The 17333-nt window shown below is 43.6% G+C and overlaps 1 protein-coding gene across 2 annotated transcripts in view; it reads left to right on the top strand.

Moving 5' to 3' along the window:
• Positions 1 to 17333, top strand: part of arhgef10la (Rho guanine nucleotide exchange factor (GEF) 10-like a) — a 277194-nt gene that overhangs the window by 245259 nt on the left and 14602 nt on the right. For both annotated transcript variants that reach the window (XM_063214836.1, XM_063214835.1), the window contains one exon: positions 7645 to 7816. In XM_063214836.1, the coding sequence (XP_063070906.1) occupies positions 7645 to 7816 (172 nt within the window). The remainder of the gene's footprint in view (positions 1 to 7644; positions 7817 to 17333) is intronic.

Below are 17333 nucleotides of genomic sequence, written 5' to 3'. Positions count from 1 at the left end.
TATTTTAGCTGCTGTCGATTATCCATTATGTTCTTCCTATCCATCCTCCCCTCTCTTCCCTTTCTTTCTGTCATCCCACCACCTACCCAACTAGCCACCCCCTTTTCTTTTCCCCTCCCTCTCCAAGCCCCCCTCCCTAACTCTGTCTCTCTCTGGGGTTAAGTGTGTGCCTTCGGCTACACTAAAGCTGTTCGGCTCGCTGTTAGGAACGTGTTTGTGCTGGGGCCTTGAGCTTTGGCTGCAGCTGGGGCTGTGCTGTGCTGTGGAGGGAGATGGCAGACATGGCTGTCTGACTGTGGCTTTGGAACAACAGTGACAAGGGCACTGGCTGAACATCGGGACAATCTCCTCCCCCCTCCTTATGGCGCCACTGAAGAGCTGAACTCTCTCTTTTTCCCTTTTCTTTCTCTCAGTGTACTTTGGCCCTCACCAAGAAGTTGCCTGTTTCTGTAATGTTTGCTACGCTGCAGTGTGTCGTTTAGAATTGCTAGAGCTCCTTCTTTCGTCTGTCACCTTCTTTGTCTGTCTCACTGTTTTCTCATTATGGTGCCTACTGTGTCACTCTGTCTTGTTTTATACCTTTTTATAGCTTCTTTTACTTTCCTACCTAAGTGAGTGATGTAGCCTATGGAGTTCAGCAACCTGCTGCTTGACTCAGCACACTAGGATAGGCTGTCCAGGTCTGATTCTGGGTGTAGTGGAAAGCACGCACATCCAGCAAAAAAGCATCAGCAGGTGCCAAATCAAAAAACTTTCTCATGTAGGAGCGGGAAAGGATCTGCACACTGCTTGCAAAAGACTTTATTTGGAGCAACGTTTCGATCATAGATCTTCTTCAGGCATCTTCAGGCTTCCTCAGATGCCTGAAGAAGATCTATGATCGAATCGTTGTTCCAAATAAATGAAGTCTTTTGCAAGCAGTGTGCAGATCCTTTCCCGCTCCTACAGGTCTGATTCTGAGCCATGCAGAGCAGACATCATGAAGTGCAGGTGGATGTCTGTGGATCAACAGATCCTTTACTCAACCAGACTTTTCATCTGTGCAAATACAGCAGGGCAGAAATGCGCCAGCCATAGTCCTATACAGTATGGTGCGATGCCCACAGCAAACACACAGCATGCAACCACGCACTGACACTGCTGCACAGGCTGGCTCATACACGCCTGGCCCTTAATGTCTACGAGCATGGCATCACAACAAACTAGCAATTCAAGGAGTGTCAGGATATCTATTCTACACACAAAACAGCTTCTGATCTCAGCGGCCAGCCCCTAATGAGGGTCTACTTCTTTGGAGGGAGCCTCTTTGATCACCCTAAACTGCTGAGACTGACGCTGTCTCTCACTGTCCAAACGCCTCCTGCCAGGCACCCCCTCCCTACCACCAGCAAACATGAAAAGGGGGATTTTCTCCATACCTGCCATTTTGAATGCTTTCCAAAAATAGACATTTTATCAGCAAAACATACTGTACATTGATCATACTAGTTCATATTACTTCATTATTTAGTAAACATTCATGACAAGATCAAATTTGGCAGTAGACAGCACAGTTTCAATGAGCAGCATATCGTTGCAATACCTAGTCTGGCCACCATCTTACACAGTGCACTTTTAAGTACAAATGTTCCTTGTCACCTGGTTTAGTGGAAGGCTGAGGTAGGTAGTCAGTGGGTTCTAAACCTTTTGGGACAGAAGAGGAGGTACTCTATTGGTGCCCTTACCTCTGTGGGTAATTACTCTAAGTGCTTCCCAAGACCTATTCAGCAGCAATTTCACAGTGTAGAGGAGGGCAGATCTGGGCATCTCCTGAAATTGCTCAAAATGATAAGCTTTTGAGTTCCCACTTCAGATGTCATCCATATGCTATTTTCAGTTTGCAACATAGGCTTTCATAATCACACACTCAAGCACAGAAAAAAAATAACAAAAAACAGCAAAAAAAAAAGCCCTACATGTTATGTGTTTCCATAAATAACTCTTCACTGACATTTCAAACCACTTTTTATTGCCGATTCATAATGCACACCTTTTCAGCAGTGGAACACTGCATTAGAAGACTATTAGAAGTGGAACACTGCATTAGAAGACTATTAGAAGTGGAACACTGCATTAGAAGACTATTAGAAGTGGAACACTGCATTAGAAGACTATTAGAAGGGAAGGGACGCCAAGTTCATACACAGGTGCTATTCAGTGTGCTATTCAGTGTGCTTCACAAAAAATAAAAGCAAACAAGAAAGAAATTATAGTCAAAGAAAATGAAAACATTAAGATAAAACATAAAGTAATAATTATAATGAAATAAAAAATACTACGACCTACTGTCAACTAGTCACACTTGCTAACTACTGTGCATCACAAATTAGTTGTTGTCATTCTGATTACTTTATAAGAGGGGCCTTGTCTTTAATCTGCTTCACATCTTGATTTGAAATGTACCATCTTCCATCTGTTATTTTGGGAGTTCTTCTTGTGCACTTAATTGGATTGAGATATTGTAGAATGCATTTGAAATGGCTATAAAGTCATAATAGTGCTATCAGCTAAGTCACAAAGACATTTCGAATGGATTCCGTAGGATTTAATTAAGTTTGACCTTTTTCCAGGTGGTAGGCTATTGCTGGTGCTCTTCCAATGCAAACCGACGAACGAGAGACACAAATGGCAGGACCTTCTTTCACAATTGCAGCACATTTTCTGGTGAAATGGGGCATTTTCTCACAGCCATGCAGGGTTTCTATTGTTTTTTCCTTGTCTGTTGACGACTTGACCCGCAGTCCTTTCGGCATCATCCGTGTGTGAACGTATGTGTGAAACAAGGCATCAGGCAGTCGAGCAATTTCCACCCAGACGAAACCCCAATCTTCCTGTGCTGCGTTAGTTTTTTTTAAGGCCAGTGCCATATGTAGCCTACTTTTATGACTGACGGGAGCATTTTCATGAAGGATGCTCAACAACATTGCGTGCAGCTATTCGCACAGTTCATCACTGTACACTCCAACCACATACAGAATTGTATGTGTGTTATAATGTGCTTGAGTGTGGGTCTTTCTTGACCAAATTTCTTTTTCACCTATACAAGTGCATTGTTGAATCTCTACTTTTCCGCCCATCCCTCTTTCTCTCCCTGTCTCTCCATGCGGCCATTCAGGCATATGAGCATTAAAATGGAAGCCGACGTGTTTGCCCTCCCTAGCGGAGTGAACCCCCAACTGCTGCGTAGTCAATTAAAAGAGAAAACACATCAAAGAGGTCCCTGTGCTCCTCTCTCTCTGCTCTCAAACAAAGGAGGTCCCACCGGCAAGGGCATACAAACAGGTGGTAAGCCATCTCCTCCACAGAAAAGATAGGCTAGGAGGGTGCACCGCCGTTTGCACACCCCCCCCCCCCATCTCTTTTTACACACACCGCCGCAGCAGCGCAGCAGCGCTCCTCATGGCTAATCTCCATGGCCAACGCCTCGCCAAGCGGCGATGATAGCAACGCTGTCGGTCGCTGTCTTCCGTGGCTCGCCTCGGAGGGGAGTGTGTGCGGAACCTTGATAAGGCGCGACACGTTTCCTCCGGGGTTCCTCATTACTGATGCACAAGCCAAAAACTCCGCCAACCCACCCAAACCCAATCCCTTACTCCCAGCATTTGTTCTACTGAGTGAGGTAAAGGGAAGCTGTGTGGCATCCAGATGTATTGCAAGGAAATTTCCTCTGTGAGTTGATGCTTTAGTCTCGGTTTGTGGGACTATTTTGGTCCTCAGAAACTGTGTGTGGTCTCTCAGCATTTCTAGGTTCAGATTCTGCAAGAACTGTATCAACACTGTCATGCCAAATTATCTCATTTCCCATATGGCTGCTGAGGAATCAACAATTATTGTCGCAGAACTCATAATGAGGGAAAAAATAAACTTTCGTTAAGAGAATGTGGGTGGAAAGTTTTGCTGCAGTTTTTTTTTTTTTGCTGCTCGCTTAAGCGTAGTAAGACAGTGAAATAGAAGGCTTAAACACAAACAGCTGCATTTGGCAGTAGCTGTGATCTAAATCGGTATGATGGACTTCACCAGTGATCTGGAAAGTGTTCACAGCTATCAATAAAGGCAAAATGAGCCTTCAGCAAACCAGAAGAATCAGAGCCTTTCCAATAGGGCTCTAGAAATATCCTAGAAGGTGCTGTTTGTGCAACCTCCTGTCTACTTGCAGCATTGCTCAATTTACCACTAGCAATAAGACTTGTTAGTTTACACCACAAATGCTTCAGTGTTAAAAATGAGAGTTGATTTTAGGTTCCAACATGATTTTTTTTTACTGTTTAAATACACCTCAAACAATTAAAAAGTATCACGTTGGAAGCTAAAATTAACTTTCAAGTATTTGCTGCATAAACAAACCAGTCTTGTTATTGCAGGGTGGTAACGTGTTTTTCAAATTTTTATTGTTACTTACTTTGTAGAGTGTTCATTCAACATACATACTGAAAGTGAGGCAACCTGAACCCAACTCTGTGAGAGTCAGTTCAACAATGGATTTCTGGCTGTGTCAAGCACAATAGGCAGCTGCCATGGAAACCTTGTGAGATCATCAACACGTGCCGAAGTGGAGGGGGAATGAGTCTGCGAGTGATTGACGGTTTGTTAGCTGGTTGTGGCACGAGCATTTGGTGGCGTCTGTGTGTGCCGTGTGCGCCTTACAGCAAGCCCGGTGGCAGTGGGCCATCAGGGCCTGCTGGGCTTTTTATCATATTGTGTCCTAATTATGTCAACGAGGAGCGTGCTGGTTCGCACCAGTCCCAAGTTCATCTGAGTGCATGGTGCTCTTTAAGCCGTGCCTCATTGTTGTGTGTGTGCTCAAACATGAATGGTCTTTCGGGAAAGCACGAGTATGGAATCGCTGTGAGCGAAAGGCAATAATGGACCAGATGTTAATGGCAATGGCATAACCGACCTCTGTGTGTTAGCACACATGTAATAGATGGTAATGACTTAATTACCAGTACATTAATCAATGGCTATTATTATTGCAGTCATAAGAGGAAAGGGACAGAGAGTTTTTTATTTCAATACCCTTTGAAAGGGGGAAAATGTGTACCGAGTCATCTTAGAGCATATTCTCATTGGAGACAATTATAGCATGCCTGTGAGCCTCCTCTAGCAAGAGGAAAAGACAACAGCCAAACTTGCACTATTGCAGTCTTGCATTATATTAGGAGATGAAAGTCTAAGCTCTTCAGGTAAGGGCTTCACAGACTCCTTAATTAGGCTAATGAACGTAAGATAAGGGGGAGATATTGCCAAAGCAAATGCAATGGCTCGTTGAGTCTACAACCTTAGCCCTCTTCAGCAGGCAAGTTTTGTCAAGTTGGGAGTGTGGAAAGCCCAAGAGCCTTGGCATTTTAGCTGAACTCCGAAGCCATTTTTTACATACTTACAGGTTGAAGTAATGAGCCGGCTACTTTGGGCCTTTCTCATTTGTAATTTCTAGCCCTACCCCTACGCCTTCCCCATGCCCCTCGTGCTTTCAAACGAAGCAGTAAGGTGTAGGGCTTGAAACGCAACCCCTATGAATTGAGATACCCCTTCAACAATCACGGAATGACACTCACAGCTGTCACTAATCCCATGCATTAGGTTGACATTAATAGCGTTTTTTTTTCATGCACGTTTCACGGAGAAAAGGGCCATCACACATTAGGACAATGTTAAACTTGGTGCAATGGAATAATTATTACCACTTTAAAATTGTCAATTGCGGCGGAAATACTTAAACTTGTGTGCTGTTGGGGATGCCGTGGCTTGCCGCCAATTTTTAAAGGCATTTGCAATGTATTCAGGGAAATCTGTCGTAGCCCTCCGTCGTGGAGTGTGGTGTCGGGAAATCTCCGTTCGGAGCGGTGGAAAGCCCTTTGCCGTACTCCTACCCCTTTTTCTGAACGTGAATCGAGACACCACTACCCCTACACGTGGACGTGGGAAGGGGAGGGGAAGGGGAAAGGCGTTGGGCTAAGGGGTGTAATTGGATTTAGCGTTTGTGTGCCCAGAGGTTACAAAGGCTCCATTTGCGAGGCAGCCATGGCCTAATGATTAGGGTGGTGGTTTGAAGATCAGAGGGTTGCCTGTTCGAATCCCACCCTTATCCCTCCCTACAGCTCCATCAATGGCTGAATGACCCTTGAGCAAGGCACCTTACCCCACATTGCTTTAGGGACTGTAACCTATACCCTCTCCATGACTATAAGTCACTTTGGATAAAAGCATCAGCTAAGTGTAATGAGATGTAATGTAATCTTTGAAAAACACAAAGACTGAAGTTCAACAGACCACATGCTGTAACTTCACCCTGCATAATCGTTCAGGGGGTGATATGAAGTGAGAGGTTATTGTTTCAGATTGACTTGGAAGTCGTTATGTTTTATTTAGTTGAAATCATACATCATGTATTGTACCTTTTGGGTATTAAACCGATGTAGTGTATCACAGCACACTGTATGTTCTGATCAATAATCCAATCGGCTTCAGATGGGGGTGTTGATCTGTGATATTGACTGTGTGCTATTGAATGTATGTAGACCTTTACTGAGTTTCTGCCCGTAGCCTCTTCAAGATACATGTAGTTGTTTCAATGTGTGTGTGTATATATAGCATATATTGGTCAAGGGAAAGATGGAGTATCAATATAATGGATAAACTGAATCCTTTATGGTCAGAAAGTGGCTGTTTAAACAGGCCACGTGGGTAGGTCAGTTTGATTGGGATGTCAAGTAATAGCCTGAAGAAAACGCATGAATCCTCAACAACGTTCCTTCATTTGCCATGAATTGCATTATAGTACTGTGTTTTTTTCCCTTTCTACTGCTTTGTTTGAAGCTCTACAGGGTACTTTGATTTCCATGGACATATTGTAGTATACCACCAACCGATTGTGTTCAGCCAACCAACTACCAAGGTGCAGGTTTTAAAAAACACAGAGTGTTTGCAGTGAGAGCCCCTAGGCTCTGCAACTACCTCCCCCTTAAAGTGATACTGTCCCATTTTTGGAAATAAGCTTATTTTACACCTCCCCTTCAGTTAAATAATAGGGTTTTACCGTTCTCCTGTACTTTCAACCATTCTCTGGGTATGGCAGTGCAAATTTTACCTCCAAGCTAGCAGTTAACATTGAGTCCTATGAGACCAGTTAGCCGCCAGCTGGTCTCATGGGCTTCAATGTTAACTGCTAGCTTCGACGTAAAATTGGCACTGCCACTGCCATACCCAGAGAACGGTTGAAAGTAGAGGAGAACGGTAAAACCCTATTATTTAACCCAAGGGGAGGTGTAAAATAAGCTTATTTCCAAAAATGGGACAGTATCACTTTAACATATGTACATCCGAGTTTGCTGGGTATTTTTTAGGCTAGATTGAAAACCATCTGTCTCATGCCTTTCACTAGAGTTCTACTTAGTGTTCTATATGTGTTCTTGTTTCGTTTTCTTTTTTTTCCACAACTAATTACTGCCATGTGTTGTGAAGCACTTCGTTGGAGCCAAGCATTTTTTATAAATGTGCTACACACCTAATTTTGACTCGGACTACTTCTCTTTCTTTCTGTCTGTCTCTCTTTCTGTCCGTCTGCCTGTCTCTGTCTTTCCCCTCCTCTCTCTAACCCGAACATAGAGGGTGGAGGTGCACCAGGACCCTATGATCAGCGTAGCCCACATGGTGCGGGCAGGAGGCGGGGTGTGGATGGCGTTCTCCGAGGGGTCCTCCATCCGCCTGTTCCACACGGAGACACTGGACCACCTGCAGGAGATCAACATCTCTACGCGCTCTGGCTTCCACCTCCCAAGTAAGTGGCTACCATTGTGGTTGTGTGTGTGTGTGTGTGTGTGTGTGTGTGTGTGTGTGTGTGTGTGTGTGTGTGTGTGTGTGTGTGTGTGTGTGTGTGTGTGTGTGTGTGTGTGCGCATGCGTGTGTGTGTGCGCATGCGTGTGTGTGTGCGCATGCGTGTGTGTGTGCGCATGCGTGTGCGTTTGCGTTTGCAGGCGTGCATGTGCGTGCCGTGCGCGTGTGCGTGCGTGTGTGTGTGTGTGTGGGTGGGTGTGAGATACCACAAGTGTACTACCACAGGGGTTCAGGTGGAGCCAAAACCTCACAGGAGTCCACAACAGACAAAGATGTTATTGGGTGGTTGCCACAAAAAAAATATCTTTCAGGAACATGACAATGTCTAGCCGCATCCCTGGGTCCCTGGTTCATTTTCCTGATAGGACCAGGTCAGGTTGACACCATCCGAGATCCTCCTGAGACTTGAAGACCACCCTTAAGCAAACACTTGGTTTGCACTGAAACAAAACGATGCACCATTTATTAGTTTCAGCATTGTAAACAGTCATATTTGTATGCACATGTCAAATGCCGAATTCCCTAAAGGCCTACCTACGTAAGTCTCTGTGTCCACCGTTTATTGTATGTGTGTTAGTAAGTCAGCAGGTGCCTGGCCCTGTTTTTGTCCTTTTTTGTATTTTTTGTTTGTTTGTGCCCCTCAGTGCATTTTTTTTTTCAAGGGGCGGCAATTAAGTAAAACCATGTCGGGAACATTATTAGAAAAAAAACAACAACACTTTAGTGCTGGGCCAGCCCATTGCTGCCTATTTGTCCTTTGGGCACAGAGCTGAATGCATACGAGTAGAGATAAAATGGCACAACAGGCTTGTGGTGTATTTGGTATGGTGGCAGAGCGAGGGGAACGTGGGAAGGGTAATGAAATAAATAAATAAATAAATATATAAACAGACAAATAAATAAACAAAACTGACAGAGGAGTGGCTCTATAGACTGAAGACAAAGCTATTCATTCCAGGGGTTGCTATGGAAACCCTCTTGTCTTGACTCCAACAACCCTGGCATGCTGGTGAAGTGCCAGCGTCTTGGCTTTTGTATTAGCCCCTTTTCTTTCTCTTCTTTCTCTCCTTCCTTCGCCCCCCCCCCCCCTTTGCCCCCTTTTCCGTTCCTTCCCTCCTTGGTTGCTTTTTATTTACTATCTCGGCACTGTCCTCTTGTTATTTTTGCTTCTCGCATATTAAAAGGACACTGTGTGAGATTTTTAGTTGTTTATTTCCAGAATTCATGCTGCCCATTCACTAATGTTACCTTTTTCATGAATACTTACCACCAGCATCAAAGTCTAAGTATTCATTATGACTGGAAAAATTGCACTTTTCATACATGAAAAGGGGGATCTTCTCCATGGTCTGCCATTTTGAATTTCCAAACATAGCCATTTTTAGCTGCAAAAATGACTCTACTTGCACCATACTAGTAAATATTTGTTTATTACTTAGTAAACTTTCATGTAAAGATCAAATTTGGCGATAGGCAGCCCAGTTTCAATGAGCAGCATAGTTGCAGTACCCTTTTTGACCATTTCCTGCACAGTGTCTCTTTAAAGAAAATTTGTACAAACATACCGCATATGTTTTAAGCCAAAGAAAGTTGGCCAAAGGGAAAGTCGAGAGAAAATATCGTGCGAGCTGCACTACATTTGTTTCTTGTGCGCATTTCTTTCAAAGCTGTCTGTTCGTGGGGGTCATTTTTGGTGGACAAAGCAAAATTTTGGGATTACTGCATTGTATGACTTCCATGATCGATTTGTGTCGACTTCTGTGGAAACCAGAAGATAATAAGAGGTATATGCAATGCTTCTAACAGCTCAAAATGTATCATGTCTGTGCTAGCTAATGCTATAATTTGGCTCTGGGTTAAATTATAGGGGCTCACACACCATGGACAATCTTCTCAAAAGCATTTTGATACATGTTTAGAGCTTGAGAGAGGGTTAAAAGCTTGCTCGTTGTCGCCCACTTTGATGCAGATGTGTGCAAGAGCCAAACTTAGTGCAGCCTGCATTGAATTTTCTCATGATTTTTTTTATGTTGGACAAACTTTGGCTAACATATGAGATCATATTTTTGGTAAAATGGTCGAACTTCAAAAAAAGCCATTTTCTCTTTCTTCCCATCTCGGGCTCTGTTGGTGTCCTCTAAGTGGTGCAGAGCTCCTCTAGATGTCCCCGTGCACTGTCCCACAGCCCCTACAAATGAAATATTAATCATTGACCTCCCCAAAGCGTATGTTTATGTCCTAGCTCCGGTAAACAGCCATTGCGTAATGGGCAAAAGGCCCACTTTGTAAAATGCCTCTCAGTGTGTCTGAAGGAACTGCTGTGTCTCTCATTCAAGCCCTGTCGCCACCGACCCAGACAGTCTTTGGCGTTTCTTCCACAAGACTCTTTATTTGCTCATACAGTGCTGGGCTGAAACGTCGAAGGGGTTCCATCTCCGTGGGTCTTGGCAGTAGCCATTTCCTAGCACGCAGCCATTCGCCCAAGCACTCACAGATGTCTGAAAGGAGGGAGTGACAAAAGACCAACAAAGGCCGGCGACCCCATCTGCAGTAAGAGGCTATAGTCGAAATTTAACAACAGAAGTCTGAGGTTTAACTGGAGAGACCGACGTTTCGGAGCTGGTCCATTCTCAATGTCTCCAGTAGCAAGCGCCGAAACGTCTGTCTCTCCAGTTAAACCTCAGACTTCTGTTGTTAAATTTCGGCTTTAATACACTTTTTCACACAAGCCTTGTGTGCGTGCGCCTCCTTTTTTCCTATTATCTTGAGTGAAAGGAGGGAGTGACAGCTTGTCGTCACCGCGAATGGTCGTCATCAGTGGCCTTAGCCCAGTCGGGGAGGGTTGGGGGAAGAGCAGCTCAGCTTGACCCTGTGAACTGCGCTCTGAGAGTTGCTTTATTGCGGCCTTCCGCTTCAGACACCTGCCATTAGTCTTTCAAAGGGCTTTCACAAAAACTTTCACAAAAAAGGGTTTTTTTTCCCCACCTTGTCCAGAGCCGGCTGCAGAACAAAGTCGTTGGACGGGCATTTGATGGAGTATGGGGGGGGGGCACCTTGGCGGGGGGTGTGGTGGTCCTCCCCCAGAAAATTTTGTATTTCTTAGATGCAACTTCCTGCATTTTAACCAAATTGCACAGTTTCAGCTCTATAAGGAACAGTACTTTTGTTTCTAAATACGGGACAATCCCATTATTTCAAGGGATCACTGTTCACTTATTATTTCACATTTAGATCTACTGACAATGTCTAAATAGTGTAGCCTATTAATGTATTTCTTTATTAGGGCTATGGTGGTTAAGCACTGGTGGCATTTTATCTTATACTTTATATTTACTGTATTCAGAAAAAAATACTAATTTGTTGCATATTAACGTCCATATCAGCATGTATAGGCCCAGGGGGGGCACAGCAGCTTGGCCTGGGGGGGCAATGCCCTCCAATGCCCCCCCGTGGCGCCTGCCCTGACCTGGTCCTGGATGGAACCAACCTTTGGTTTGCATTCTCTCTGACATTACCTTAGCCTGAATCAGAGTGCTGTAAGAGGCAGGAGACACACCAGGGCCGTTATTAGCAGTGCTATTTCTTTTTTGTACAGGAAAAAAAAGAAAAATGAATTAAGACCTTTGGGCTTATGACTCTGATGGTGTGGAAGTAGCTGTTTAACTATGCCGTGTGTGTGTGTGTGTGTGTGTGTGTGTGTGTGTGTGTGTGTGTGTGTGTGTGTGTGTGTGTGTGTGTGTGTGGGTGTGGTTGTGTGGGTGTGGGTGTGTGTTTCTGTGTCTGTGGGGGGCTGCAAAAGACTGTGCCAAGTCTGGAAATGTCAAAAGGGGCCTAAGCTATTTCCAAGTTCTGGAAGTAAAAATGAACTTCCACTCCCCCCTAATATTCACTCCGCTCGTAGCCCTCGGTCTAAGGAACATCCACTTCCTCCCTGTTGACCCAGAGAGTCCCCTCTGTAGAACCCGAACCTACACACATACACACAGTCTCTCTTTCCTCTCTCGCTCTTCTCTCTCTGTGTTCTCTCTCTCTCTCTCTCTCTCTCTCTCTCTCTCTCTCTCTCTCTCTCTCTCTCTCTCTCTCTCTCTCTCTCTCTCTCACACACACTCTCTCACACACACACACACACACACACACACACACACACACACACACACACACACACACACACACACACACACACACACAAACAACCAGAGAGAGAGAGAGAGAGAGAGAGAGAGAGAGAGAGAGAGAGAGAGAGAGAGAGAGAGAGAGAGAGAGAGAGAAAGGAGAGATCAGTGGTGCAATGTGAGCATTTAAGGATATTTCTGTAAAAAAGACTGATGGGGCCAAAGTGAATTAATTACTGCTTGGAAACTCCGCTGGGTTTAATATGGTCTATGCCTGGAGTTTGCAGATGTGTTAATCAAGCTGGAGGTTTCAGAGCAAGTTCAGAGAGACTTTCTTATTTTAATCTCTTTTAAATGGTTTTCTTGGGCATCTCTAAAGGGAGGCACGAACGATAGAAGTGGGAGAATATCAGAGAGAAACATTTATCTTGGGAGGCATCCGGCAAAATCTCAGCACTCTCACTTCTTTCACCCGTGTCGTTTTCACAACCACATCACCCCTTCACGTTCAAGAGACTTCTCTTTGGTCCGGGCTGTATAGCAAAAAGGACGTCATCGTACCACCAGGGCCCATTTTCTCCTTTTTGGGTGATGTATAAATGCATGACGCATGAGACGTATTCGTTTATTAATTGCTTTGTTGAATGTCTGGTGCAGCAATGCCTCACAACAGGATTGTTTGTGTAGTGGGAAAGCAGGGAGCCATAAAAAAGCACGCCAGTCTCTTAAGGGCCGTACACACACGTCGCTGCTAGTTACTAGCTCAGCGAATGAACTCAATAGAATGTCAATGTGTTCCAGCGAGACTCGCAGGCGAGTAGGCGAGTACTCTAAAACGATGCGATGTGAGCGGATCCCGAGTTGAAAATATTTTATCTTCGAGCGAGGCGAGTAAGCGAGTAACCAATTGGAATGCAGAGTTCGGTACTTCTCGCCTGTTCATTGGCAGTTAAAGCCGCGGGAACTTTCAGCGAACGTTCCATGAAAGAGTGGCAAGTAGGCGAGCAAGCGAGAAGCTAGTTAATAGCAGCGATGTGTGTGTACGGCCTTTTATTAATGTAGTGTGAGTGCCTCTTGTCTCTTCCTGCTACAGCCTAAAGTTAGGAGGTACTTGTGAATTTGCGTCATGAGGGTGTCCGTGAAAAGAAAGAAAGAAAGAAAGAAAGAAAGAAAGAAAGAAAGAAAGAAAGAAAGGAAGAAAGGAAGAAATGGCAGGTTGTGAATTGACATTTGGTATTTGAAGACTGGCATGAAAAAGAATACACGAATAACAACACCTGCCACAACAAGGTTGTTTGTGATGCTGAGGTGCTTTACACAGAGACACTGGTACTCAGTTAGAAACCTGAAACGTCTGGAAGATGTTGAAGATCCCCACAAACAAGTAAATAAAAGCATTCTCTCTCTCTCTCTCTCTCTCTCTCTCTCTCTCTCTCTCTCTCTCTCTCTCTCTCTCTCCAGTCTAAACTTATAATCAAAATACAATGATTTCTTAGCCATACTTTGAAATGTGCTCCACAAAGCACTCAGAGAGTACAAAACAACACATAATAATTGCTTTGTTAAATACTGCTGATTGCTGAGGTGAGTGAGGCTTATGTGGGATCAGTGCAGAATAATTAGTGGCTGCCTTGCCGGATTTTGATCAGACTTTCAAAAACAACAACAGAGAAAAACACTGTTTATTCTGCTGCTGTTAGTGCTGTACCTCAGCTTAAGGCGGAGGAGGGGAAAGAATGAGCCAGAGACAAACAAAAGACAGATGCGAAGAGTGAATGTAACGGAGCATATTTTGCACCAGTACCGTAGAGTAGTCTTTTTCAACAGCAGCGTTACAAATGGTTAATCATATTTTATTTGCATGGCGCTTTCCACACACATGCGGATTCATTTGATTGTGTCCTGTGCAGATGTTGACTGTAAGCCGAAAAAAGAGTGAAAAATCTAAATCAAATTAAATCTAGACAGGGACATGTAGGCGTGTGTTAGAGTCGGATAAACAAAACAAGTCTAGCCAAAAATAAAACGTCTAAACGGGCATTTATCTGTTCATTTCTGGGCCTCAACAAGTTAGCTTTAAACATGCGGTAATGCATCTGACTATTATTTATTTATTTATTAATTCATTTATTTTACACATTAAGACTGCTATACTGCTGTAAATACTGTACAGTATTTTACTGTCCAAGTCAGCACATTGTCTGACTATAGTTGCCTCCAGAGGGTTATTGAGAGTTACAGCAGATTCAAACAGGTAAAGATGCACCTCGCAAAACTGCTGCATCCTGTCCACTTAGCTGTGTACCAGTGGATGGAAGATATTCTTTGTGAAGTGCCTCTTCACAAAAGGTCTGGAAAAAGTCAATTCTTGACCCTGCTGCTCTCGTGGACTGCCTTACGGTTACAATGTTGTTCAACTCGTGGCTTTTTCTTCCCCCCTCTGTCTCCATGTGAAAAAGCTGACATGCATAAGAGCCTCTAGCCACAGAAAGACAGCTTGTCGACCCGGCTGATGACATAACCTGATAGGCCCCCTCCAGTACAAGCGTGTGGCAGAGGGAAAAGCTGGTTATGCTGCTGCTACCTGCTGGATGCCAGCAGATCCGAGGCCTGCATAGACCAAAAGAAACAGTGGCAGTGTTGTTTAGTGGTGTGTCAACAATGACCGATTCGGCGATCCAATCCAATGCGGGGCATGGACGATCCAGAATCGATCCGGCAAGTTACAGAATCGATCCGGCAATTTTTCAACTTTCAATTACTTCCATGGATATTTCGGGAGCAAATGAATGTTCAATTAAATAAAAGCACCTCAAAACATTGCAAGACTGATACAGACTAATACAGACTGATACAGAAAACAGCCAATACATTGTTGCTCAGTATCTGACTACTTGTATTGCCTCATCATCACTGATTAAACATTTGCTTTGCTTTCAGTAGAAATGTAATGCATTGCAATGCATTGTAGAATTGAATCGGATCGGATCGCATAGAATCGAATCGAATCGCTACCTCCCGAATCGTGACCGAATCGGATCGTGAGGGCAGTGCCAATCCACACCACTAGTGTTGTTGCAGGTGCTGTCAGCTAGGCCCGGCTGTTGCACTCGGCTGTTCACCCTGGTCCTCCCACTGTACCAAATAGACAACAGTGGTAATGCATAGGCATTTAGACAGGCCCTCACCAACAGCACTGGATGTGAGAGTGAGAGAGAGAGATAATGGGAGAGTGTGCATGCGTGCGTGCGTGTGTGCGTGCTTGCGTGTGCGTGTGTGTATTTGTGTGCCTGCTTGCGTGCATGCATGAGTGTGTGAGACAGGAAGGGTCCCTGTCACCATTGCTGTGCAAATTTAGCATTGTGGATGTGTTGCAATTCCCAAGTATAGCATTTGTCCCTGTACACTGAAACAAATTATTTGTTGGCGGAACATAAAAAAATTATGGAAAGTATTTCCATCCAATTTGATTATGCTACCTTAGCAAGAAATGTTTTTGTTGAGTCACATTAAGGTCAATATGTTGGATCAACATAACATGTAAGTGTAACTGTGACCTAAGTACAAGGGGTACAGCCAACATAACTTTTAAAGGTTATTTCAACCTTAATAGAAAGGGTTAATCCATCATAACTTTTACATGTTGCTCCAACATATTTGGTTTAGGTCTGGATGAACCAACTTCATGGGGTAGTTACAGCAGTATTTACATTGATAGACTCAACAAAGCAACATCTTGCTATGGTAGCATAATCAAATTGGATGGAAATACTTTCCATAATATATTTATGTTCCCACAACAAAATATTGTTTGGATTGTTCAACACATCTAATTAACTGTATTAAGACAATACTTGTCAAGCCACATGAACATCAAACATAATAAAAGTCAATCATAAAATCAATATACCTTAATTAATTAAACATTCATTGTTGTCCTTATCAGTTCAGATCAAGCTAGAAAACACCTCAAGGCACACGCATCTACCAATATGCATGTCAGCCAAGTTCGTCAGTTGTAAGTTGGTTCCAGTTGAGCCTATAAGACCAACTACAATAAAGTTACACGCGATAAAGTTGAAGAATTAGTTGCCTTTATTTTTTCATTGCACATGTAATGATCAAAGCAAGATACAAAATGAGGGTACCTCTTCAATTGCAAATGAGAAAGATTAATTTCTCAATTTCTCTAAAAACTCTTAAAAAAAAGGTACACTGTGCAGGAAACGGTCAAAAAAGGTACTGCAACTATGCTGCTCATTGAAACTGGGCTGCCTATTGCCAAATTTGATCTTTTCATGAAAGTTTGCTAAGTAATAAACAAATATTTTATAGTATGGCCCAAATACAGTCATTTTTGCAGCTAAAAATGGCAATTTCTTGACATTCAAAATGGCCAAGATCCCAATGCAATTTTTCCCAGTCATAATGAATACTAAGAATATGATGGTGGTTAGGGTGCATCAGATGCCCCCTATGAAAAGATATTGCCTTGGCCCTATAGTAAAAATGTTCTACACCCAGTAAAAACACACTGTGTAAAATATTTTGAAATTTGGATGAAGTCTACCGGGGCCACCAGCCCCATGAAAATAGAAAATAATGGTGATAGTCAGAATCTTGGAATAGAAATGGACATTTTGCTGCATAAAGCTACCCAATAAAAACATATCGTCTCAGCTGTGTGATAAAAATGTTCTATGCACAGTAAAATCACTCTGTGTAAAATATGTTGAAATTTAGATGAATTCTACCGGGTCCACCAGACCCATGAAAATACAAAATAATGGTGATGGTGATGGGCAACCTGGATTCCAAAGCTGAAGTCCAGTGCCACATATTCCAAATGACATACCTAGTTTTACCTTTCCAGTTAGGGCAATGGGGCACCTAAGTCACGCCCTTCTACTTCCGATCCATGGGGCTGGAGCTCTCAAAATTTTGAATGAGAGTTAATGGAGCGAGTCAAGCTAAATCCTCATCCCGTTTGGCATGTGCTCCGGATTTCACATATGATGACAGTGAATTTGAAAGGTTTGGATTTGCGTCGTAAGACCACTCATTTTCGACACGCAAGAAACGTTATTTTAGCTTTTGTGCAAAACTATGTTAGAGACTACACGTGCGCCTCGCATATCTGACGTGAACCGAGGCACAGCCAACCCTACCGCTGCACTGCGGCTTAAGTGGCTGCACGTCGGACATGCGACATCTGTTGTGTAGTCCAAATAATTGTATATTTTTGCACACACACAACTCAAAAATCGCTTGCCATGTGAAGTCAACAAGCACACCATTGGTTGTTATTAATTCTGAGGCACAGCATATGTATGATCGACGGGGAAATGC

The sequence above is a fragment of the Engraulis encrasicolus genome, chromosome 14, assembly GCF_034702125.1.
Source record: "Engraulis encrasicolus isolate BLACKSEA-1 chromosome 14, IST_EnEncr_1.0, whole genome shotgun sequence".
Lineage (NCBI taxonomy): Eukaryota > Metazoa > Chordata > Actinopteri > Clupeiformes > Engraulidae > Engraulis > Engraulis encrasicolus.
Note: the sequence above shows the minus strand (reverse complement) of the source record. Positions and strands in the feature narration are given on the sequence as shown.